Here is a 26,284-nt window from a genome sequence, read left to right on the forward strand (position 1 = left end):
ATTGTTTATATTGATTAGATTCAGATAATACATTTTTTGTTCAAGAATACTTCATCATAAGTGCATGCACATACATATTTATTGAGTAGCTGTGGCATATATGGCTTGAATATCTTATTTAACTTTTGAAAATGATTTCTGCTATCTCTTCATTTAAGCATTCAGAACATTTCTTAATAACTGAGAAGTACTTGGAGGAGTGCTGTAGCCTTAGGAGTTGGATTCGAGCACTAAAATTTTGTACATGAACCCTTGTAAACTAACCTTGCTTTCAAGGTTGTGGTAATAAGTTGTCTCATAGGTAGAAGAAATAGTTCACAATGCCAACATAATATCACTTTCATTGTTAAAACCAGGGTTAGGGTGGCAATATGCTGCCAGTTATAATGTGACCTTAGTAATGGGCTGTTTATTGAAATTAGATTTTCATTACTTGGAGTTTAAAAGTCAAGAAGAATAAAAAGCTTTTAAACATAGTGGAGTTAGTGTGTCACAAACTGTGATACATTTTGCAAAATTGTAACCTAAATATGACACATATGGGCCAGGAAAAATTCTTCAGTTTTTCCTCAAGTGCAGTCCCTTCCTGCTTTTCAAAAATATTGCCATGATTTAACAGTGTGTTTTCTGCTCTATAATGAAGTTGTCATAACCTAGTCTTTATATTAAAGATATATTTGTAGATTTGAGCTGAAATGGATAACATTGCAATAGTAGTAGTAGTGAAGACAGATATGATTGTTTTGCAGTCTCTTGGAAACTGTATTTTATGATTAATGTTTGGAAGTGGAGTTAGTATTTTATTTGTTTTAAATTTGGAAATATATTACTTTAATAGAATGGGAAAATCATTTCTCATTAACGTTTTAAGAATTAAGTTGCTAATATGACAATTCAGATTTTAAATCTAACTTTTTTGGAATGAGGCAGTGATTCACTTTTTAATTTTTAAACATTGAGAATTAGTGTAAATATTCATTGTACATGTTTAAAATTCTCAATTGTGATCCTTTTTTGTGCAGCCGGCTGATAAATATCCAGAATTTTTTTTTTAGCTTGTTGCACAACAAATGAATATCATGTCATGAACACCTTTTTATGGCAGTAAAAAAATTTTTTGTAGTTTTTTTTCAGTAACCTTTTTTTTATTAGGTATAATGTACATACAGAAAAGTGAATGGATAAACATGCAGCTTGATGAATTTTCACAAAGCGAACATACCTGTGTAATCAGCATCCACATCAGGCTTATCTGCACCCTAGAAGTTTCCCATTGTTCCCTCCAAGTGACTAACCCCCAAAGGGTAATCCTATCCTGATTTTCAACACCATTTCTGACAACATCAACACCTATGTTGATTTTTTTGCTTACTGGTTTTCTTCACTTCTGTGGTCTTCAAAAATAGTAACAAGCAAGGGAAAATGTGTTAACTACGTATTCAGTTAAAAAAAATAGAATCAGTATAGTCATTTTATGAGACATAGAGAAAAAGAAACACCACTTAAGATCTTACCATCCTATCAAAACCTCTCTTCATTTCCATGTATTTGCTTGCAATCCTTTTTATATGTGCTTATTTTAATGTAGTGTAATTGAATGATTTATACACTGATAGTAAACTTTTTCATTCAATGTGTAATAAGCGTTTTTTCATATTACTCTGTCTTATTTATAGTAATAACATTTTAAAGTCTGTAATTATGTCTTGTGTGTTTTTGAAATTCTATCACTGGATATATTGGTCACTTTTTTGGTGTTTTGAGTTTGTGGATTTTAGCTAGAAATGTGTATTTTTGATTGTCAACTGTGATTGGAGTGCCTTCTGGCATTTGATGGGCAAGTGTCAGTAATTCATAAGAAAATCTTAACATAAGGAAAAATTGTGCCATCCAAAGTACCGCTGTAGTCCTACTGGGAAATCCTGTTATAAATTATGTGTCAGTTAATATTTTTATATATAAGTCCGTGTACTTTGTCCATGCTTTGGATTATATCCTTTTTGATCTAACAATACTGGGTATATTATACCACATTGACTTTTAAAAAATTGTAGAGGGCCATTACCTGTTTAATGAAAAATAAAATAACCAGTTAGGGCCCACAAAATTTGATGCTCAAAAAAGTTGGTTCTGTAATTTCTGCATTAAACTCCTAGTCAGAAATTTCTGATTTTTTGGAAAAATGATTGTAGAAAGTTTTGCATTTGAAAAAAGAAACAAAATTGGATTCAGCAAATGAGGTTAAAGTAAAATCTGCTATACTTGGATACTGATACTTTGTTCAGAAGCATACACTTAGAACAAATGGAATATGTAACATCCTTTTAAACATTAAAAATTAATTAAAATTAAAGCTTGGGTGACTTGGATGAGTGTCCGACTCTTGTTTTCAGCTCAGGTCATGATCCTAGGGTCGTGGGACCGAACCCTCAGAGGCTTTATTGTCCCCAGTTCTCTCTCTCTCCCTCAAATAAAAAAAAATTTTTTTTTAATTAAATAAAATTAAAATTCTAGGTCCAAATTACATTTATCTATTTATTTTTGTAAAGTTTATTTATTTTTGAGAGAGAAAGAGAGCACGTGCAAGCAAGTGGGGTAAGGGCAGAGAGAGAGGGAGACCAGAGACAGAGAATCCCAAGCAAGTTCTGTGCTGTCAGCACAGTCCAATGCTGGGCTCTGAACTCATGAACTGTGAGATCATGACCTGAGCCAAAATGAGGAGTTGGATGGTTAGCCAACTGAGTCACTCTGGAGCCTCCAAAATTACGTTTAAAAATAATAATTCTATTTAATTAAAAACTAAGTCTATTTAAAAGTTTACACTTACTAGAATGAAAGATTTAAGTATAAAAATTGGAAACAATGACTTATAAATACACATTTGTTGAGAAATTCATCATGTGTATTTAGACTTGCCACTGTATTGTATTTTAGATTATAATGTTCAAAATTAAAGTGTTAACTGTAAGCTGAACTTTATTTTGTATTTTTAGAAAGGTAATTGGAGATGAAGATAAAGAGAATTTCTTAGAGCACTATGTAAACCATACCTAGGTATCCACATTCGTATGATAATATTGGGTCAGAACAGATCAACCTTTTCAACCCACTTCCTGGGCTTCTCAAATCTTGGTAATGGTAGCCTATCCTAACGTGTAGTTGCTTTACTAACCAGTGTCCTATTTCCTACTCCTCTGGATGTTTTAAATTTGAAGCGATGTGGTTTTAAGTAGGAGTATTGGAAAGTGCGTTTTTAGTTTTCAACAGTGACGATTTAGGTTTCCATTCTCTCATAAAAGGACCTGTCAGTTTAGGCATGTCATCTCACTGGCAGTTAGGCTTTTGCAGATTTCAGTGCTAAAAGAGAGTGTGCTTGTAATTGCTAGGGCTTTAGTAGTTCATTGTAATTATATGTTTTTTTTTTGGGGGGGGGGTGGTTTGCAAAAGACAGAAACACTGCTACCCAGTCTGGCTCAAGAAGAGGTAAAATTATTAAAAAGATGGATATATCTCTAAATTAAGTAGGCCTCATGGGAACTGGGACTGGGAACCAGAAAGATACCAGCATCCAAGGTGATTATCTGCCTCTTCTCACAGGCTTTATTGTCTGCTCAGTTTGTTTCTGTGTATCTGCTCTATTTTGTTTGCGGACTTATTTTGTACTTGGTCATCTGGCATCTGGCCCAAGCCCTGACTCTAAGTGACTTTTCAGCCCAAGAGAGAGAATCTGATTGTTGCAAGTTCATTTGATCAAGCCATCCAAATGATAAGCTATTGGTTAGTGAAATGGGCCTTTGTGTCATGTGACTAATCAACTGTGACTAGAGGCCTCCCAAAATCTGATGAGGGTTTCATCTAAGGAAACTGCTAAGGCCTGTGCTGAAAGTGTATAGAATGTGGGGGGTACCTACCTAATCACTTTGTTATCTTAAAATGGCTTTCCAGAAGATTTGTAAACTTGAGCCTTGAATAAAAGTGGAATTGCCATTCAAAAAGGAGAGGTAGGATATCATAGGCAAATGGAACAACATGTGCAAAGATGACCCAGATATTCAGAATGTGTTCTGGAAACCACAGATATTTCTAATGCCTGGATTTTGGGGTGAATTTATATGATAAAGCAATAACAGAAGCATGTCTTTGAGGAAATGTAAGTAGTGTGGAATGACATGACAAAATTTAGGGTTTAGAAAGGTCACTCTGGCAGCTTTTGTGAAGACCATTATTAAGTAGTTCAGATTGGAGTCATTGTGATTTTTTTAGGAGCCATTGTAAATAATCTGGGTGAGAAATGATGAGGGCCTGAATTAAGACCTTGATAATGACAGTGATAAAGGGATTAATGTGTACAAATATTTGGGATGCAGTCTTCACAGGACTTTATGAAGAAGATGAAGAAGAGTGAGGGTCAAATATGGAAACAACCCCCAAATCTCAGTAGTTTTGTAAAAACAGCTTATTTTTAATGCTAAGCGTGCAGAGTAGGGAACTCTACCCATTGTGGTTGCTCACTCTGAGATGAAGCTGATGTAGCAGCCACCCATTTCTTGAATGTGGCTAGTCACTGTGGCAGAGGAAAAGAGCCAAGTGGTGGCCCTTAAAGCTCCTGAATGTCAATTCTGCTCATATTTAATTGGCCAAAACAAGTTGCATAGCCACACTTAACTTCAGAGAACAAAGACATGGATTTTTACCATGTAGTCAGAAGAGATTTGGAAATGTTTAGGGAACTGTACTAATGACGGTTACATTTAGTGACTCCATATTCATAACATGGGTAATACAGTGATGTTTTTAACTGAGAGATGAAGTATAGGACAGGGACCAGGATTGGTGAGAAAGAGGGATGATGAATTTATTTTAGACCCAATAAGTTTTGGGGGATGGGCCCTGTGACCATCACGGTGCAGTATTCCAGCAAGCACTTAGATCTGGGAGTCTAAAGCTCAAGAAAGGCTTCAATTGGAAATTGGGTAATGTAAAGGTGAGTTAAGTCTAGAGGTGAATGTTTTTACCTCAGTGACAAATTCATAAAGTGCTGGTCTTAGTTGTTTGGGGGTTGGGGTAGTCATTGTTGGAGAGTGCCTGTGGAAGCCTGAACTGGATAGGCTTAGGAGTGAATTGGGTTGGGTTGGGTGAGAAAGAGGTAGTTTGATTTTGTTAACTTGTATTACCCTGTTTATGTTAATAGTATAAATAGTTTCAAGTTCTAAATGCAAATGTCTTCTGTTATCACAGTATTTTATTAATAGCATTAATATGTATATTTAACCATTGTCAAGATGGATATGTTGCTTTATGTAAAAGATTTTTTTTTAATTTTGAAAATGGCTTCTGTTTGTGGAATTGCTAATTAAATAGTACATTAAGATGCTTTAAAATTCTATATTAGTTGAATGAATAAGATTGCATGAGATTTGGATTTAGATGATTAGACTTAGACTGAAGTCCCAGTTTTGCCATTTACTCAGGTTAGGATTATGGTCAACTTCCGTGATCTCTTTTGTAAAGTAAATGCCTTACTGCACAACGCAATTATGATATTTTTCAAATGGTCTATTTGTTTATTTTTTAATGTTTATTTATTTTTGAGAGAGAGAGACACAGACAATGCAAGTGCAGGAGGGACAGAGAGAGGGAGACAGAGTCTGAAGGAGGCCCCAGGCTCTGAGCTGTCACCACAGAGCCTGATGCGGGGCTCAAACCCACGAGATGTGAGATCATGACCTGGGCTGAAGTCGGATGCTTAACCGACCGAGCCACCCAGGAGCCCCTGGTCTCTCCTGTTTTAGTGTGAAATATCTTAATGCTTTAAAGGACTGTATATATTATATATTAGGTATATATTTAGCTTCGGTGGCTTTTGTCCTTGCTAAAGACAGTTTTAGACTTTAATTGAACATAATCGTGGACAGATTGACAAAATGATCATCACTGAGATATTTTGGAATCTAAAAAGATGGATTCATATTCTGGAAAAACTGCTTTCATCTGGGCTGTGTCTGGCTTGCCAGACTGAACTGAATCTGATAGGATTTAGAAGGGTCTATGCTTTTCTGGGTATAAAATGTGTAAAATTTTGTTTGTAAAATCTTTTGTCTGGAAAATCGCAATGCTGCCTAGGGTAAAGCAGTGTAGTATATGCAAAACACCTTAATTTTCATACCATGATGTCTGTCTGTAAGATTCTGGTGAAGTTTTTAGTTAAAAGGGTTGGAAATGGTTACAAAATTTGAAGTCTTGAGGATTGGGGCTTCTATAAAGTGATTGTGCCTATTGATGATGTACTGGTTGAACATTTTTGGGTTAAATCAACTGTTTTCATGTTTCACTCTGATTAAGTATTCATTAATTTACATGTCAAGTTTTTACCGATGAGGTGATAGGCCTTCCTAAATTGCTGTCAGCCTTTGCAGGCAAATTACTACTAAAAGACTAAATTTTGCCTGGTGCAGCCACTCCAGAGAGCAGTATGGAGGTTCCTCAAAAAGTTAAAAATAGAACTACCCTACCATCCAGCAGTTGCACTACTAGGTATTTACCCAAAGAATACAAAAATACTGATTCAGAGGGGGTACATGCACCTCGATGTTTATAGCCAAATTATGGAAATAGCACAAATGTCCCATTGACTGGTGAATGGACAAAGAAGACACACACACACACACACACACACACACACACACACAGTGGAATATTACTCGGCGTAAGAAAGAATGAAATCTTGCCATTTGCAATGAAACGGATGGAGCTGAAGAGTCTTATGCTGGGCGTATTAAGTCAGAGAAAAAACAAATACTTTGTGATTTCACTCATATGTGGAATTTAAGAAACAGAACAAATGAGCAAAGGGAAAAAGAGACAAACCAGGAAACAGACTCTTAACTACAGACAACAAACTAATGGTTACCAGAGGGGCTGTGGGTGAGGGGATGGGTTAAATAGGTGATGGGGATTAAGGAGTGCACTTGCTGTGATGAGCACTACCAGGTGATGTATGGAAGTGTTGAATCACTATATTGTAAACTTGAAACTAATACTACACTGTGTGTTTACTGGAATTTGAATAAAAACTTTAAAAAGGCTAAGTTTTCATGTCTTAATGAAGACATTAATGAAAGACATTTTCATGTCTTAATGATTCTTAGCAGTCAAAATTCTTGCCTTGATTATGTAAGACTGTGTAAAGATCTGAGAAAGAAATTTCAAATGAAAATGACAAAATCAGCCAAATGTTTATTAGTCCAATTGTTTTTCTTTTTATTTTGCAGCAACACACCTCTTGCTTTTTCTTCCAAAGTATGTTATGTTAAGTTTCGTGACCCATCAAGTGTTGGCGTGGCCCAGCATCTAACTAACACGGTTTTTATTGACAGAGCTCTGATAGTTGTCCCTTGTGCAGAAGGTTGGTATCTTATGTGTTTTTTTTCTATTATTGTAATCTCTGTCCTGTGTGTTACTACCTTTGGCTTTCCTAGAAATTGGTAGGTAGATAGTACTCTGTTGTGTGTGTGTGCGTGTGTGTATGAGTGAAATTTGGAGAAGGAAATAATTTTTACCTAATAATAAAATATATTAAAATGGTTGACTTATTACTTCTATATGCTTGAGATTTAATAGCCAAACATTTAAAAATTTCATGAATTACTTGGCTTCTCTGGTTTGCTTTTGTTTTTTGTAGTTAATTCGCAAGTTGTAAACAAAGCTTTCTGAAATATTAGGGTGGTAGGGGAAATTATTTTTAATATGTAAATAAGTGAGCATTTGCCCCTATATATACAATATTAATTGTATTACATAAATAAAAGCTATGCATTTTGCCAAATTGGGGATAAATGGTATTTGTAAGAAAAATATTCATAATTTAATCTCTGACATATCCTCGTAAGGTAATTCACCTTGTTGCTGGGACCATTATTTTATATTCAGTGTGACTGCTGTGCAACTGAAATTTATGTTTTTATTTTAATGGCTTGCTTTTCTTGGAGGGTAGGTTGGGTAATTGAAGAAAAATAATGGAAAATAATTTTCCAAGGCCTCCATCAAGGAAATAGATGTTGAAGATGGGAACAAGGCCAGAGCTAATTATTACTAATACTTATTTTTTAGTAACTTCTATTTAGAGTCATTCACATATAATAGGCTGTGCTGAATTTGACAGTTCTAGTGTGTGATTAACTTTTATTCAGAGTACAGATAATGGCATGTGTACATGGATTTTAGAATAGGTTATTATAATTTAAATGTCTTTAAAACTTGTTTTCACTAGCGAATGGTAAATGTTTTACAACATAAAAAATTTACCTGGAACAATTTAATGAATTTTCATATGTCATGTTTTAAAAACCTCTTTTAGAAACCAGGTTAATATTAAAATAACCTAGTATATGGTAAACATTGCTGTGCTTCGAAAGTTTTATACTTATTTCAGAATGCCTATTCTGGGATGTCAGAAACATTATAGTTAGATACAGTGAGCTCCATTCTGTTGGTTTTGAAGTCCCAGAATAGCACATTCTGTATTTTTTTCAGATAAATTTGAAAGTCTTTTCCCATGCCTGGGGGTTAGAATGGAGTAGGGGGAATAAAATGGGTTAAAGGTAATTATTTGTTGAATCCCCATCCTTACCTGTTGATCTGTAAGTGGACCGTGAGCCCACAGTTGGAAAGCAAGGTGAGAAAGCTGGTAATGGTTTAGTTGTGCATATCAAGTTCCTATCAGTTTCATGCCAGGTAAACTGCACGGGAAAAAAGAAATTAGTATATTAATTGGGAATATTAATCATATCTGAAAATTATGCCATCACCAGCACAGGACCTTGTATTATGTTAGCTCATTACTGAATTGGAAGGAAGAATACTTACCAGTGTTGCTTTGTTGGAACCTTGCTATATTCCATTGATTTTTTTCATCTATTTAAGAAGCCCAGACCGTTATTTGTCATAAGTTTTCAAGGTTATGGGTGTGTAAGAGGTTCCCTTTTTTTGTTTGTTTTGCTTAATAAAGATTAATAAATACAAATTTATTATAATAGCCCTTGAGTATTACTAGTGTTGCCATTTTGAGACCATTTCACTGGTTTTGAACATGAAAGTTTAGTTGTATTTTAGAGCACTGACTGATAAAATAATTGGTATTAGAGAAGCATTCAGATACACATTTTTCACTAGTTTAACTAAATACCACAGAATGACTTTATAGAAACTGAACTATGTTACAGTGAGCTGTCAAAGATCTGATTATGTGCTGCAAGCAAAGTTATGATGTATTGTTATACTAAAAGAGTAGCAAAGTGAGTTTGAAGTAAACCAAAGTGAAGAGTTCCTGTGGAGTAAGTTCTCTTAGAGGAGATGGGTGCTGTAAACATTCTTGTGTTCACTTTACTGACTGCATTCTTTCTTTGATGTTACAGAAACAGCATTATGAAAGAAACGAGAAAACCATAGAAACAGTTTTAAGAAAATTTTTTCAGTTTCTTTCAATTTGCTGTTTTTGTAATGCACACAGTTTTGTAACAAGCTCCTAAAGCTGTATAAGTAATGTTTGGTGTGTAAGTTTCATACAGAGTAAGCATTAACTATTGTTAATGAAACATGCCATTTCAAAATAAAATATACTTTCATTATACTTGTCCAAATATGACCTTTTTGTTGTTGCGTGCATCTCAGATTTCTTTTTTATAAGTGTTAACACTTAGAAAAAGATAAGGTCAAACATAACAAGGGTGTCAAGCCTAATCATCAGTCGTAACTTTATGTCCACATTTTCTGGTAGATGGATTTTGACTATTAATTTGGTTTTGTATGTTTTCTCTATGTGATATTTGTGCATTATTAGATGACTAGACTGGCCAAGGCAGACCTGTTACACTTGCCTGAGTTAGGCATTGTTTGCCATGCCACTAAACCTGCCGTCAAGTGAAACCTTCATTGGGGAAATGAGATCGGAGTCTGAACCGCAGAAGATGGACGCCCTGTCTCTGTTTTTTATTGTTTTACTTTAATTTCATTTCTTTTTCTTTATTTTGTCCCTTTTTTTTGTTTTTGTTTTTGTTTTTGTTTTGTTAAATCTCTTTCACTTTAACTTGTGAGCTGGTTTTCCAGTTCTTTGTAAATGGTATTCCATTAAGGGTTCATAACATTGCTTTGCAGATTATATTGGGAGATGATTAGCAGAGCTCAAGCTTACGATAAAGTAAATTTTCATAGTAAACTAGGATACAGTGTTGTGAAGCTCAGTGAGTCTTAATTGGTATTATAGACTGCACAGGTACATTTTGTTCTCAAAACACTAAAACACTGGTAGAATTGTTAGGAACATTTTGTGATCTCATTGCAACATTTTTGCAGTTTTTCTCCCAAATCTACATCTTTCATAAAAACCAACTGATAGTTTTTAATTTTCATCCTTCCCCGTAGAATTTTAAGCATACAAAATCCTCAAGGAAAATAAGTAAATTTCTTAGAAAATAACTTACTTCCTTGACTTATGAAGACTTTTACTTGCCTGCATGGGGAATGGATATTTGAGAAGCTTGAAAACTTACTTTCATGTATGTTTCTCTGCTTGAATTTTTTGAAAAATTTTCAGATGTTACCAGCTTCTAAATGGAATCTGAGGATTAGGATTAGTACTTAATTTTAATACCATGAGAGCTCTTTTTCCTCTCAGTTGTTTTTGAGGAGTATAGTTTGGGAAAAATGCTAAATGCTTGTTTGCTTTATACTTTGATATACTCTGATAGTATTTGGAAGGTAATTTTGATAGAATTCTGTCTTGGAAGTTAAGCAATGGGACTTTTTTCTTAAAGGATCTTTAATGGTAATTAGAATTAAAACATGTGCCTACCTATGGTTAGACTTAATATTTATAGTAGTTTATTACTACTGTGATAGGCAGTGAGGGTCAGACAACCTATTGATAAGTGAGTCTTTGTAATATTAAGTATTCAACTTTTAGCCTGTGTTGAATACGTTGTGTAGTTTTACTACACTGTCTTGTAGACACTTATGCTTATTTAATTGACAAGTAATTCTAAATTGGGAACATTAACAGATTGAAACTGTTTGTTTGTTTTTTGGGTGCACACATTAGGGTAATGAAGCATAAGATTTACACTGTGGAACCTCAATTGATTTATCAAGATGTGTTCAGGTTTTATAAGCATTTGAAAAATAATACGTAAAACGGGTCCGGTAGTAATATAAATAGCTTAGTATATATGTGGGTATACAGATACGTGTATTAGTACCAATAACATAAAATAAATTCTTGTTATTTCATGTCTTCAGTAAGGCCTACCTACATTTTATTTATATTTATGCATGTTTAAAAAATTCTTTGCTTGTGCAGAATTTACATGAAATAAAAAGATAACTGTTTTTGAAATTAGTACATTAATGGAGACTTAGATGTTGCAAAATTTAGGGAAAAGGCGTTTGTTAAAGCTAATCAAATGTTAATTTTTCTGTTATAACAAAGGTGTAACCATTATTTAAAGCAAAATTTAAAAGCTGTCTTGAATTCCATCCATGTTTAGAGGTATATGCAGATAATATTGTTTAGAGATTTATCCTGCACATCTGGTTGTTTTAAATAGAATTTCTTCCTCTAAAATCCAGCATGGTGCTTTTGAAACGTACTCCATATGCTATTTCCAATTTAGTGTGACTTTGTACACTGTGTTTTAAATTATTTTTGAAGACTCCATAATGGAAGTGTATAGCCAACTACCACATAATTATAAGTAGTTCTTCTAAAATCGATATCTGTAGTCAACTTTTTAAGAACTATTTTAGTGGGGGCGGTAAGAGAGAGGACACAATGGGAAAACGTGTGAAAGTTGCAGTTCTTATCAAAATTAATTGGTTAGAATTTAATAGTTAAATACAGCAAATTGAACTTATCTTAGAGTAGATTTTTCATTAATTGTAGGGATTTTTTTCTTAGTGTCTAAGAATATTTTAGTGTTTTTGTCGTTATTTTTATTAGGCAGTTAAGATACTTACAAGCAAGACATTTAGGCATTAACCACCCCTCTTCAGACAAGGATACATAAATTGGTTCTAAAAGTCAGGAGTTTAAGAAGTTTCCTGAGACTAGGGAACTTTTATTGTTAGGAATTCTCAAAAATTTTAAGTTTCCCAAGGCATATTCTTTGAAATTGGATTCTTTTAGGCGTCTCTGACCTAGTTGGTGAGATGTCTTCTTAACTGGATGGGTGTAGGCTTCCTTTTAAATTGAAGCTGATTGCTTGCAGTAGGCTTTTGTTTTTTTCTGTCTACTTGAAAGTGAATGGAATTTATTGGGAGGTTATTAAAATTGTTTGCATCACCAGTAGGTAGGTTTAGTAACCAGGATAGGGGCACCCATTAAGGAACAAATTTCAATTCGCACATATTTGTTTTTCCTTTTCTTTTTTTTGACTAATTTGGTTATTTGCCATTTCTGGGGATTAAACTTTAAAAAATGTTCTTCTTTTCTGTATCTGATGTTCTGTGTGCTATTAGTGATGCAGCCAACACGAACGGTTGTCATGTGTAACACAACTTTCGATCACCGCGAAAACACCGTCCTGGGAAAGCGTCCATGCTTGATATCGTTTGGTTCATGAACATTAAGTTTCCAGTACAGGTGACCCATAGCTCAAAGTGTTAAATAATTGTCTACATTATTCAATTTTTAAAATAATATTCCATTATTGAGATTGTTAGTCTTTGAAGTTTTGCTCACTTTTATTTTTCCTAGTAGAGCAGGATAAAAGGAAAGACTTAAGTTCTTATTTATTTCTTTATACAGATCTGATAGATAGATTCATTTATTATTATTATTTTTTAAGTGCAAGGGTAATTGTAAAATCATAGTGTAAAGTTTGTGTGGTGTTTCTGCTTTCCATAATGTTTGGAACTTGCCTCTGCAGGTAAAATTCCAGAGGAATCCAAAGCTCTCTCTTTATTGGCTCCTGCTCCAACCATGACAAGTCTCATGCCTGGTGCAGGCTTGCTTCCCATTCCGACCCCAAATCCCTTGACTACAGTAAGTATTACACATCCTTTTTTGAAACGGATTTATGTTTACTTGTGTAATTAGCTGAATAAAGAGCTTAGAAAATTATTTCTGTTTAAAAATTTTTTTTAAATGAAAAGGATTCAGAATGTCTACTTAAACACCCCCCCCCCCCCCATCACTGACAGTTTAAACTGACTTTCGGAATTACTTCTGAAGTAATTGGCATTCATTTAAATTTAAGAACTAAAGTAGATTATTCATTAGAAAATCAGTTATTGACACTTAGCATTTTAGATCACATGGGGAATTGGAAAATCTAGGTAACTGTATTCCCCATTTCATGAAGACTAAATCTATTAAAGTAAAATAAAATACCCATAGCTATGTAACAGGAAAAAAACCTCTGAGAAATATTTGTCTGATATTGAGAAAATGTAACAAGATAAAAACATGGCAGAAATATTTTTTTCATTAACTGTGTACAATTAAATAGGAATTTATTACTGTTTTTGTAATTTCTAGGAGGGGTTAAAAAAGATTTTGCTGCTACTGGGCTCTTGGCTTTTTGTTTTTGTTTTTGTTTTTAGAGTGAGAGAAAGAGAACATGTGCATGAGGGTGGGAGACAGTGCAGAGGGCGAGAGAGAGAAAATCTCCAGAAGGCTCCATGCTCAGCACAGGGCTTGATTCCACTACCCTGGGATCGTGACCTAAGCCTAAATCAAGGCTCAGTTCCTCAACCAACTGAACCACCCAGGTGCTCCTGGGCTCTTGGTTTTTATGTAAAAGATTCCAGTCATATTTAATTTAAAGAGGGGTCATTTTTCTTCAAAAATTAATGGAAGCCAAAATATAAAATTCACCTTAATTGCAAGTTGTATCTTAGCTTTGTGGTTTTAGATTATTAGGGGATGAACTAATACTAGCTTTATGATAGTAATTTTTTTTAAATACTTCTTTTCTTTCTTATTTTTAAAAATTTTGAGTAATCACTTCACCCAGCCTGGGGCTTGAACTCACAACCCAGAGATCAAGAGTTGCATGCTCCACCAACTGAACTACAAACTGCCCCCCCCCCCCACCTCTTTTTAAAGTAAGCTCTGCCCCTGTTGTGCTTGAACTCATGAAGTGGAGATCAAGGGTAGCAGGCTCTACTGACTGTATCAGCTAGGTGTCCTGGGATGGTAGTTTGTTTAATCAGGTTATAAAAGTGGTCTTTGAAACTTTGAAATGCACAATTTTAGTTCTTGTTTGCATAAGATTGTTCTGCTGGAGACCTGCATTGTGATCCGTGGTGGGAAAATGCTTTTTTTAAAAAAAATGTTTATTTATTTTTGAGAGAGAGAGAGACAGAGCATGAGCAGGGGAGGGGCATAGAGAGAGGGAGACACAGAATCCGAAGCAGGCTCCAGGCTCTGAGCTGTCAGCACAGAGCCCGACGCGGGGCTCAAACCCACACACTATGAGATCATGATCTGAGCCAGTCAGATGCTTAACTGTCTGAGCCACCCAGACGCCCGGGAAAATGCTTTTTTTTTTTTTTAATTTTTTTTTTTAACATTTATTCATTTTTGAGAGACAGAGAGAAACAGCATGAGTGGGGAAGGGGCAGAGAGAGAAGGAGACACAGAATCCGAAGCAAGCTCCAGGTTCTGAGCTGTCAGCACAGAGCCCGATGTGGGGCTCTAACTCACGAACTGCGAGATCATGACCTGAGCTGAAGTCAGACGCTCGACCAACTGAGCCACCCAGGCGCCCCTTGGGAAAATGCTTTTTAATAGAACATCTGATCATTTGAGTTGGGCTTTTTAGAAATTTTTAGAAAATTTTAATTTGGTTATTTTGTGGTATATTTTACCATATCAATTTCTGGATCATTACCTTTTTCTCAGACAATTTTGTCTTCTTATCTTGAAAATTCTTAGGGTTTATTTAGCAATAGCCTAAAGTTTTTATTTAATTTGTTGCCTTGAGAGGGAATGGTTTTCTCTTATTTCAGCTGTAGATATCTATTACGTTGAAATTTAATTTATGAAGAACATACTGAGTTAGAAAACAGGGAAGTGGCCCATTATGACTTGGTGCTTGCTTACCTCGCTGACTTTTTTTTCTACCTCTTTTCCTGGCTTACTTTATATTGGCCATATTGGTTTTGTTGTTTCTTGGACGTTACAAGCATATTTTTGCCTTAGGACTTTTGTACTTTTGTATTCATCTCTGCCTAGAATATTTCGTCTTCAGGGAGACCATAGTTTCTATGTCAGAAAGCAAAAGTGTTACATCAGGAACCTAGATCATCTTTATCCCATCAAAGACCAAAAGGGTAAATACTTCGGTTTCTTAGACCAGAGCTGGAAAGTAGACTAATAAAAAGAAGGGTAATTTTATTGTTACAGAGCATCCACATTCAACAGAACTTTCTGCTGTGCTGGAAATGCCTGTGTCTGTACTATTGAGTGTGGTAGCCACTAGTAATATGGGGCTGTTGAGCACTTGAATCGTGGCTCTTGTGACTGAGGCTCTGAATTTTAATTAAAATTCAAACAGCTGTGACAACCCTATTAAATAGCATAGGTATATGCAGAATGGTATAGTAAAAAGAGACAGAAAAAAGTTCCTAAAGAACTGAATGATCTTTAAATTTGAGAAACAAAGGGGTTGGATTAGATGCTTTGGAAAAGCCCATTCCAAGTATAGTGTCCCAGTGGAGAAAATTTGCAGATCAAAGAGATTTACAACTGGAAAGGCCTGTTTAATGCTTTAAATCCATGCAAAACTAATAAATAATAAGACCCATATTTGTTATTTAACTTAATGGGATGTAGTAATTCTTTTGCACAGTAAAACAAATTTAATGTTATGCTCAAACATCTTTGTACCTTATACAATAGAAGACAAGGGGTGAGGGGAAAAAAGGAGTGTCTCAGTACAGAAGCAAACATGGAGAAAAACTAGGCTCAGATGGTGGTAGTCTTGATTCATAGAGATCACTCACTCTGAACTAAGATATTTTATACAACTTTATGATAACTTGAAATGGTAATGCTGAGCAACAAATCTAACATCTGCTAGCAAGATACCGCAGATTATAGTATGTGCTGTGAAGAACAAAACAGTGATGTTGTAGAGAGTAAATGAAGCTTTATATAAAGTCAGGGAAAGCCTCTTAGAGGGGATCGGTGACATGATGCCTGAAGGATTTGACTGGCAGAAGCTGGGAGAAGAGTGTTTTGGCAGAAAGAATGCCAAATGAAATGCATCAGGTGGGAAAAACTTGTGTTTTCAATGAATAAATAGAATGGCAGTCCATATAGCTGAAGCTTTGTAAATGGGGGTGGTGGAAGTATGTGTTGTGAGATTTTGGAGAGAGAGATAGGGTACTGATTATAGGGCTTTTTGGCCATGGAAAGGAGTTTGAATTTTATTCTAAAGGTAATTAGAAGCCATTGATTAGTTTTAAGCAGGGTAAGACATGACTTTGGATGTTTTAAGAAGATGATACACAGGCCACTTGACAAGTGTAAGTGGTAATTGTTTCATCAACTTACATTTTCACCTTTAGGAAGTCTTGTTCTTTGGTATTTGCTTAATCTTAGTTTGTAATAATATACAGTCAGTGCTCAAAATTTTCTTAAATTGCATAAATGGAAAGTTGTAGTGTTTTCCTCCCCCTTGAAATGTCTTCGCATTTTTCTGCAGAATTTTCCATTTTCAAATTTTGAGATACTTTCTTTTCTAATTTAAGTTCACATTAAAAACATGTTCCTTGGGGCACCTGGGTGGCTCAGTTGATTAAGTGTACTGCTCTTCGTTTCGGCTCAGGTATGATTCTGCAGCTTCGTGTGTTCAGGCCCCATATTGGGCTCTGTGCTGGCAACATGGAGCCTGCTTGGGATTCTCTCTCTCTGCCCCTCCCCCATTCACGCTGTCTCTGTATCTCAAATAAATTTAAAAAAAGTTCCTTAATGCTTGAACTAAAAACTGAATTATGTTACGAAAGATCATCCAAAGGTTTTTTTCTGTTCCTACCAGAGTATAAGTAAGTTTAATATTTTCGATTTCTTTTCTTAGGTAAACTTTGTACCTGTTTTAGTTTTAGTCTGTATATAGTGGTTCCCTGCCTTTACCACTTGGTAGCTCAATAGCTTTGGGAAAATCATTAACTTCTGTAAGTCCTTTTCTTTGTGAAATTGGCATAATATTCATATCTATCTTCTAGGGTTAGCAAAAGTTAGGAGCCATGATTATTAACTATTAGGAACTTAGTCACTGTTGCTGAATGCCCAGGATACACTTGATTCTCACTATTTGTGAATTCTGTGCTTGTGAATTTACCAACTAGCTAAAATATGTTTGAAACCTCAAAATCAGTACATGGCGGTACTTTCTGGTCATTTCTTGACCCACAGAATGATGAATAATTTGAATTGCTTGATATGTTCATTTTCAGCTAAGTTCAAACAGCAGTACCCTGCCTTCTTGTCTTACCTGTAATGCTGTAATATTTTTTGTGTATTTCTTTTGCTGATTTTGCTTTTTAAGCTAGTACCCAAGTTTTGAAGTGCTGTCTCATGTTCCTGAGGGGCTGGAAGACTGTGATGGGCCTTACGGAGAAAACCCAGGGGTTAGATAAGGTTCATTGAAGCACTGGTTGATAGTGCTTCTGGCTGTGAGTTCAATGTTAATGAATCAGCATTATATATTACATTAGGTGTCTTTAACTAGAAACACATAAAATAAGATAATGCAGTTATTGGTGATGAAACTGTGACCAGAAGCTTTCAGGAACCTAGCCCTGTATTTTCCCTAGGAGTGATAACATATTCAATAATCTAGTTCATGGCAACTTCATAGTATGTAACTACTGTGAAAATGAGAATTGACTGTTCATTTTTAGTTTCAAGTTTGAAAGTATTTAAAATACCCAGATAAGAATTATGTTGTATTTCTGGGGTGTTTCGGTGGCTTAGTCAGTTAAGTGTCTGGCTTTGGCTCAGGTCATGATCTTGTGGTTAATGAGTTCGAGCCCCACGTCAGGCTCTGTACCCACAGCTCAGAGCCTAGAGCCTGCTTTGGAGTGTGTGTCTCCTTCTCTCTCTCTCTCTGCCCTTCCCTGATAGCAATCTCTCTCTCTCTCTCAAAAATAAATAAACATTAAAGACATTTTTATGTCTTAAAAAAAAAGAATTAGGTTACATTTCTAATTGTACATAGAACTTCTGTGACCTCACTTTTAATAATTTAGACACACACCTGGACTCCCTAGTCACTTTCCATTCTTGTTGAGTTGATTGTTGCTTTTTAAGATTAAAGAGTGGTAATGTTTGATGCTAATAGAAAATATGTGATTTTTTGTTTGTTTGTTTGTTTGTTTTTTTGTAGTTGGGTGTTTCCCTTAGCAGTTTGGGAGCTATACCAGCAGCAGCACTAGACCCCAACATTGCAACACTTGGAGAGATACCACAGCCACCGCTTATGGGAAATGTGGATCCTTCCAAAATTGATGAAATTAGGAGAACAGTCTACGTTGGCAATTTGAATTCCCAGGTAACTAATTTAAGAAAAAAGTGAGTGGTAGGACCTCTTAATCTTTTCCCATTCTTAAAAGTCCTATCGATTGATAAAATAATATTTACCTAATTTTTAAAAAAGATTATACTTTATTAAAGCGTGACTTTGTTTCTTCAGACAACAACAGCTGATCAACTTCTTGAATTTTTTAAACAAGTTGGAGAAGTGAAGTTTGTGCGGATGGCAGGTGATGAGACTCAGCCAACTCGGTTTGCTTTTGTGGAATTTGCAGACCAAAATTCTGTACCAAGGGCCCTTGCTTTTAATGGAGTTATGTTTGGAGACAGGCCACTGAAGTAAGAAACCCTAAACAAAGAAATTTTAATGATTTTGGAAAAACTTAAAGTATTGCTGATATAATTAAGGCCTTTTTTTTTTCTTTTTAATAGTAATTGGCAATTTGTGGAAAGGAAGACTTTGTGTTAAGTATAAATGAAGTACATGGGTTACTTACCATTTTAGTCTTTAAAGTTATATTTCACAGTGTCTTATTTTCTATTTTATAAGATCTGATTTGATGTTAACATTATATGCTTTGTGTAATGATTGTAGGTCTTTTTCTATAAGCTATAATAAGATTGGTTTTGCTTTATAACTAAACTTACAGATGATTTAACATAGAGTTGAACTTAGAGTAATACAGTAATGAGAATTTTGGTAAGTCCAAGATCCCAGGAAGAAAATAGTATTAAATATTTAGAAATGCTTTAAATCATACATTTTGAATTTTAATATTTTCTGATATTCTTGTTTGCAAAATGAAAAATTGGTGTAGACTTTACATGTTCAAGACCAGAAATTCTATTTCATGCAGATTATTGAGGCAGCAGTTTTATCTGAACTTCGTAGGTAATTGCATTAGTTATACAGCTTGATCACGATTCAGGTATGAAAGGATAAAAATCTCTTTCTAGTGAATGCTTGTCTTCTCAATGTGAAAGGGGTAAAGCGAGACTCACCAAATTCATTTATGTGCATCAGAGAAACCACTGTAACCTGCTAGGGAAGAGTTTTATCAGGTGCTTCCCACGTTCAAAGTTATAGCTGACTCACCCATGGTTCACAGTTGATTAAAATTGTGCACATAATACACAGCTTCCCCTTCAACCTCCTGGGGTGCAGAGCTATCAACAAAATCTTGTAAGACGAGAAATGATTCATTTTAATATTGGTGTTAGCATTTTTATTTATTATAATTCTAAGTTGTGTGGAAAAGCACTTGTCCTGGTATATTGAAGTTGTTAAAGAAATCAACTAGGGTTCAGTTTTTCCTTCTTTTTTTCCTTGCTTTTGACTTTGTTAGCAAGAGGTAAGGATGGGTGATAACGAGAAGAATTATGGTTTTGATGTTGGTTTTGGTTATTCTGTATTTAGCTGTATTGTTCTTAGTGTGCTTTCAAGCTGTCCTCACATATGTAAATCTTTGTATCATGTAAACATTTGTTTTATGTTTTGTAAAATATGGTGTGTATTTGTGATATGCTAATATTTTTAATTTAGAATTAATCACTCCAACAATGCAATAGTAAAACCCCCTGAGATGACACCTCAGGCTGCAGCTAAGGAGTTAGAAGAAGTAATGAAGCGAGTGCGAGAGGCTCAGTCATTTATCTCAGCAGCCATTGAACCAGGTAAGGCAATAGTGTTGTTACATAGGTCACACTTTAAGATCAGAGAATCGTAGAACTGGAAGGAATTTTAGAAATTATCTTGGTTAGTCCCTTCATTTTACAAGAAGACTGAAACTCGAGAAAGAGTAAGTGACTTACTAGTGTCTAAGGTCAAAGAACTGCTTAGCCCAAATATGTTTTCCCTTGATACTGAATTTTAAGGCACATTAGCTTGAGTTAATCAGTTCTTTATATTTTCATAGCACAGTTAGTGCTCAAAACTGATTTGCTTAAAGCAAGGTACAAATGTTATTATGAAGCTAAAAACAAGAACAAATATACTTAAAATGTTCTAATTGAGAAGATTCACTTTCCTTCAAAGTTTTAATTTTAAAAATAGGAAAGAGAACCCATGATTCAGAAAAAATACAGGGACTGTTTTAGCAAGATAAAAAGGAACACCTACTGAGACTTTATGTTGCTTTTACTAAAAGTTAAAAATCCAAGCAAAAATGTGTAGGTGGTTTACAGTTGAGCACATTTTCTAAATTAGCACTCAGAATTTAAGCTTCACTCTAGCAAAATAAATGGAGAGAAGATTTACAGTCACTGTCCTAGGAATTACAGACATGTTATAATCGTACGTTATGGCAGCAACAAAATACTACGAACAGCTGTTTATAATCATCTGGTTTATATGTACTGCTGCAGGGTGGCTGCACTCAACGAGTTTATGCAATGACTTTCTTGGATGTTTCTGAAGGATAATTGCACAGGAGGAGGATGTACAGAGAGTAGGCCCCTTGCACTATATGTGGTACATTCCACTTGTGCCTGATTATTAACTGGGATCTTTAATTGTTCTGAGCTTACACTGCAAAGTGGTTTTTTCCTCCCAGAGTCTGGAAAGAGCAATGAAAGAAAAGGCGGTCGATCTCGTTCCCACACTCGCTCAAAATCCAGGTCTAGTTCAAAATCCCATTCTAGACGAAAAAGATCACAGTCAAAACACAGGTGAGAATTTCTGCTATCATCTTCTAAAGTTTTGTTGTCTTGTGTTTAAAATAGTTAAGATTTTCTGATTTTTCTTTAAATATCAGAATTTAGAAACTTAAGCAGAGTTCAGGAATTATGGTTACCATTAAATGTTGCTTTAATTATAATACTGTAGTTAAGAATGAAATTTTATCTAATCACTGTATAATTTTTATGATCTCAACTAATTTTCAGTTTTAGAAGTGGGTTTTCTTTTGTAAGGTGCTCTAATCTTGAATTTTCTACGACTAAACCAGCCTTCATACAGAATCGGCAGAAACTTTTCATTCTTTTTATTGAGAAAAGGGAACTCCACCCAACCCCCTGTCTTCTCAAGGCTTGGGGTATAGAACTTCAGATCTTGGTTTCCAGCAGTTACCTATCTCTAGTTCCATGCGTCAAATGGGGTGCTTCACATCTTTGGTAACATTGATGGTAAGAGCCTTCTGCACCCACTTTGGGAGCTGAAACACAGGAGTAACTTGGCAGCTGTAGCTCCAGCTGTTATACTTCAACTCTGTTTCTTTTCTATTTATCTTTTTGTTTTTGTTGTTTCTTTATTTTGAGAGAGAGAATGCGTGCATGTGAGTAGGGAGGCATAGACAGAAAGAAGAATCCCAAGCAGGCCCTGCGATGTCAGTGGGTATCGCAGAGAGTGGTTTGATCCCACAACCGTGAGATCATGACCTGAGCCAAAATCAAGGGTTGGATGTTTAACTGACTGAGCCACCCAGCTGTCCGTATTTATCTTACTTTTGAGTACAATTCTATCCTTTTAATTTTCTTTATTAAAAAAAATTCTGTTTCTTTGTATTTAGTCCAGAGTGGACCTCAGAATGTAAACTTGTGATAGCACCTTGATTGGAAGTGTCCTAAAGAATCGTGGCTAAAGTGATAACTTCTATTGTCTTCTTTAAGATACGGAGGGAGGTGATATTGAAATGTGAAATTGTATATAATGGATCCTAATTACGTGTTATATGTGCGTGCATGCTGCAGTCTAAAGAGAAAGGGGTAAAGGAAGGTGTGTGTGTGTCTGTGCTGGGTGTGTGGTGGTATTAGAGGAGGAGGAGGGCTCGAGGGGAGGGGAAAAAAGGAAACCAATATGTGGTATGTTGAACCTCATTAGCAAGCTCAGTTTAGTCTGTTTTTCTACGATACCAAGGAAATTAAAGCAATGAAATGGAAAAAAAAATACGATGTTCTTTGTTTGACTCTAGTGAACTATTCTTCTAGCTATTTACTCGTATATACTTTTCTGTTATTAGTTTGTAAAATCTTGTTGGGGATATGGTTTTACTGTTTCCCTTCAAGGCCTTCCAGCAAGGCAAGTTCAGATCCAAGTGAAGGAAGTTGTGTCACGTGCAAGAAACAAGGCAGTGCCACAGGAGCCAGAGTTGGAGAAGGAAAGTGGTACAGAAACAGTGGTACTAGGTTGTGGATATTTCTGCAGGTTGACAGGCTGTGATGAAGGTAAAGGAGTTACAGGAAATACAGAATTGAGCTGAAGAGTAATTACTTTTTTTCTGAAGAAAAAAAGAGACCCGAGACCTGAATCTCATTTTGTGTTGATGACAAGAGGTGTGCTCCAAGTCTGATACCTTCATGGTTTTCTAAGGTTGGAAAAAAGCAAAACTTGATTAACATTTGTTTCTTTGATGAGGTCTGTGAATTCAGATTTATCTGTTGGAGTATATTATTTAATTCTGTTTTAAGGTGCTTGGTCTTATTTTAGGTTAGGTATATTTGGATATTTTCCCTTTCCAAGGGTTAGTGGGAGAAGGATTATTCAGTCTAAAATGAAATTTATGAAATAAATATTTAAAGTAATTTGTTAATTGTTCTTAATTCGTGAGAATGCTTTCCTGTAGGTCTGACTACATAGCAATAGAAATTGCTTGGGGGTTTTTTTTTTTTGTATTTTTTTAAATGTTTGTTTATTTTTGAGAGAGAGAGAGTGGGGGAGGGGCAGAGAGAGAGGGAGACACAGAATTTGAAGCAGACTCCAGGCTCTGAGCTGTCAGCACAGAGCCCAGTGTGGGGCTTGAACTCAGGAGCTGTGAGATCGTGACCTGAGCCAAAGTCGGATGCTTAACCTACTCAGCCACCCTGAATTACTGGGTAATTTCAGGTGTTCCAGAAATTGCTTGTTCTTGACATATACATGCACATATATATATACATACCTACCACTCACATAGATTTATTTTATAAATTTGTACTATTTTTATATATGTAGAACCACATGTGACCTTTACTGACTGAGCTCATAAAGAAATACAAAAGAAGATAGGTTTTTTTTAAGGGGACAAAAAAAATCCCTTACTCAGAAACATTTGACTTATGGATCTTGATATGGAGGAACCTACTCCTGTTACCACTTCCCTGGTAGGGGAGGAGGGGGATGGTAGGCATTTCTTGTCTTCCCCTCCCCTGCTAGTTGGATTTGATACCAACCTCAGCTCTGGCTCTCCCCCACTAAACTTAATAGCAGGAGTGTGAGTTTAGAATCCTTTGCTTTTGAAGGCCTACCCTCTTCCACTTTCTCAGCATCCTCAGATGCTTCTAGAGCCCTCCTTCTAGGCCCAACACCCCTGCGCCCCCATCCTTTCCCTGTTCCTTCCCCTTTTATAATAGGAGGTAGGAAGGAGTTTCTTGTCACTTTGACCTTCATGAGTAACCTTGACAGACCAGCATGGGAACTCTTAAGACATTTTATAGTATTTTAATGGGAAACAGCGGACTTAGAGTTGAACTTTGATGAGACATAATGGTAAGTTGCCCTGTATTTGCAGTTTAATTTATAAATGCAGTTTTGTATTTTATGCTAAAATAAGATCTCCTAATGATCACTGAAGTCTTTATCTGTGGTTGGATTAGATTTGCTTTTGACTTGAAGCTTTTAGCGATCCTAATCAAAACACTTCTTGTAGGTGACTAGTGGGTGAGATAGGGACTTGAAAGTATTTAATGTCAAAATTAAAATACTACAGTAATTACTCTTGGGACTTTCAAACTCTGAGGACCATAGGGTAAGATATGAAGCCATGTGAACAGCATTTTTTAAATTAATTTTTACTTACTAAGGCTACACTTAATTTTTTAAAAGGTGTTTCTTTGTTTAAGGTTGGAAAGCAGTGTTGGAGGAAAACAAAATTACTATGTATATTTTCAGTAAGATTAACTAGAACAGAAATGTTAAGACTTTCAATTAAGTACATAGAAGCAAAGGCCTTATGAAATATTACCATTATGTGGATTCCTATAAATGGATTAAAAAAGTTTTCAGTTTTGCCTTAATATCTAGTACTTGACTATTAATAATAAAGATGTCTACAAACTGTGACTTACCTTCTTGTATCAAAAATGTGGTATGAAGATGAACGTATAATTTTAAAGCAATATAATAGATGAGTGATTCAGTTGAGAATTAGCTATTAGAAAACAAATTTTAACTAACTGAAAAATGTGTTTAAAAAACAAGATTTGATTAATGGAAAATTGGAGATTTTTCTGGTTTTTTAGCATACCACAAATATTTAACTGTATGTATTTTATAGATCTTTGTTTTTAATTCCTGAAAACATGACTATCAAGATGAATTTTAATTGTATAAAGCATAGTTGTGGAAGTTTATATGATCTCCTTGGAATATATAAAGATAGAAAGTTTTCAGTTATGTTAATTATTAATAGTGATGTTATTGAGCATTAAGGATCTTAAGCATTTACTCTGTGCCAGACTGCTAAGCAGTTTTCCGTGTATCATCTGACTCAGTCCTCATGACAGCCATAGGTGATGTAGGTATGATTTTGACTCCCAACTTTATAGATGAAGAAACTAGGCTTAGAGAGGGTAATGACTAGCCGGAGTTCTCAGAGCCAGCTAGTGTGTGGCACAGCTGTGTCAGAGCCGGATTGTTTCACTCCAAAGCTGGTGAGTCTTATCACTTTGTTATTTAAGTCGTGTGCATTCAGTTTTGTTATATTTTAATACATAGTTGCTAAGATATGACATTATGAGAAAAGTCACGTCACATAAGTAAGATTTCAGTGGGAAGAAGGGGCCTAGAGAATTTCAGAATTGGAGTAAGAGTTATTATTTTTCCTGTAAGAATTCCAGTAATAAAGGTTTCTTTTAATAGCTGTGTTTATGTAGTTATAAAATCAAGGTCTTGCGAATCCAACATTTAATTATATATAGCTTTAACTCATGAGTGATGTTTACTTTCCTGTCACATTAGCAGCATAATTAGTACTGTGCATCCTTAATATATTCTTAGTATATGTTATGACAAACCTTTCACAGCCATTTAGAGAAACCATTCAGGCATACAACCACTGTTTCTTGTCGGACTTTAACCACAAGCTGTCCTGTTCCATGTAAGTCAAGAGTTAAATTTAATTTATGCTATAAAAACTTGTTCTGTGAGAGCAGTCCTATAATAATTGGTATATAATAATTAGCAAAGGAAAGCCAAAAGCCACACTTGGATATACCAGCTTCAGTCTGACATAGAAGAGAATTTAATTTCTTTCTCTGTCTTTGTGTTCTGGATAATGAACTATTTGGTAAAGCTGCCAATAAATAATTTATTTCAAATAATCTAAAGCATTTCATAATAGAGAATTTTAAAATACCGATAAATACTGTTGGGGTCAGTTTAAAATTTTTCTTACCTGAAAGACATCTTTAATTTTTAAAAACAAATTCTAAGAGTAAGTTTTGACGTTCCAACAACTTGTTTTTCTTTAGGAGTAGATCCCATAATAGATCACGTTCAAGACAAAAAGACAGACGTAGATCTAAGAGCCCACATAAAAAGCGCTCTAAATCAAGGGAGAGACGGAAGTCACGGAGTCGTTCACGTTCACGGTGAGTTTTGGGGAAGTTAGTGTTAATTTTTTTATGGCTTCATTTGTTAAAAAATTACTGTGGTTTAGGTTTTTAATGGGAGACATGCAACTTATTTCTGATTGTTTTAGTAGTGATTAATATTGATTGCCATTGATTTGAGTCTAATGATCAGAATGACTCTTGAGGTTTCTAAAATACTTAATT

At 35.1% G+C, this 26,284-nt stretch overlaps 1 protein-coding gene across 5 annotated transcripts in view; it reads left to right on the forward strand.

Annotated features, from left to right (window-relative positions):
* Positions 1-26,284, forward strand: part of SREK1 (splicing regulatory glutamic acid and lysine rich protein 1) — a 48,935-nt gene that overhangs the window by 2,117 nt on the left and 20,534 nt on the right. For 4 of the 5 annotated variants that reach the window (XM_053223428.1, XM_027040871.2, XM_027040855.2 and 1 more), the window contains exons 2-8: positions 7,272-7,405; positions 12,921-13,036; positions 18,390-18,554; positions 18,696-18,874; positions 20,079-20,209; positions 21,088-21,202; positions 25,979-26,098. In XM_053223428.1, the coding sequence (XP_053079403.1) occupies positions 7,272-7,405; positions 12,921-13,036; positions 18,390-18,554; positions 18,696-18,874; positions 20,079-20,209; positions 21,088-21,202; positions 25,979-26,098 (960 nt within the window). Of the gene's footprint in view, positions 1-7,271; positions 7,406-7,493; positions 12,635-12,920; positions 13,037-18,389; positions 18,555-18,695; positions 18,875-20,078; positions 20,210-21,087; positions 21,203-25,978; positions 26,099-26,284 lie in introns of those variants that run through there. The other variant, XM_027040864.2, reaches the window with a different exon arrangement.

Source organism: Acinonyx jubatus, chromosome A1 (genome assembly GCF_027475565.1).
Source record: "Acinonyx jubatus isolate Ajub_Pintada_27869175 chromosome A1, VMU_Ajub_asm_v1.0, whole genome shotgun sequence".
In the NCBI taxonomy this organism is placed as follows: Eukaryota; Metazoa; Chordata; class Mammalia; order Carnivora; family Felidae; genus Acinonyx; species Acinonyx jubatus.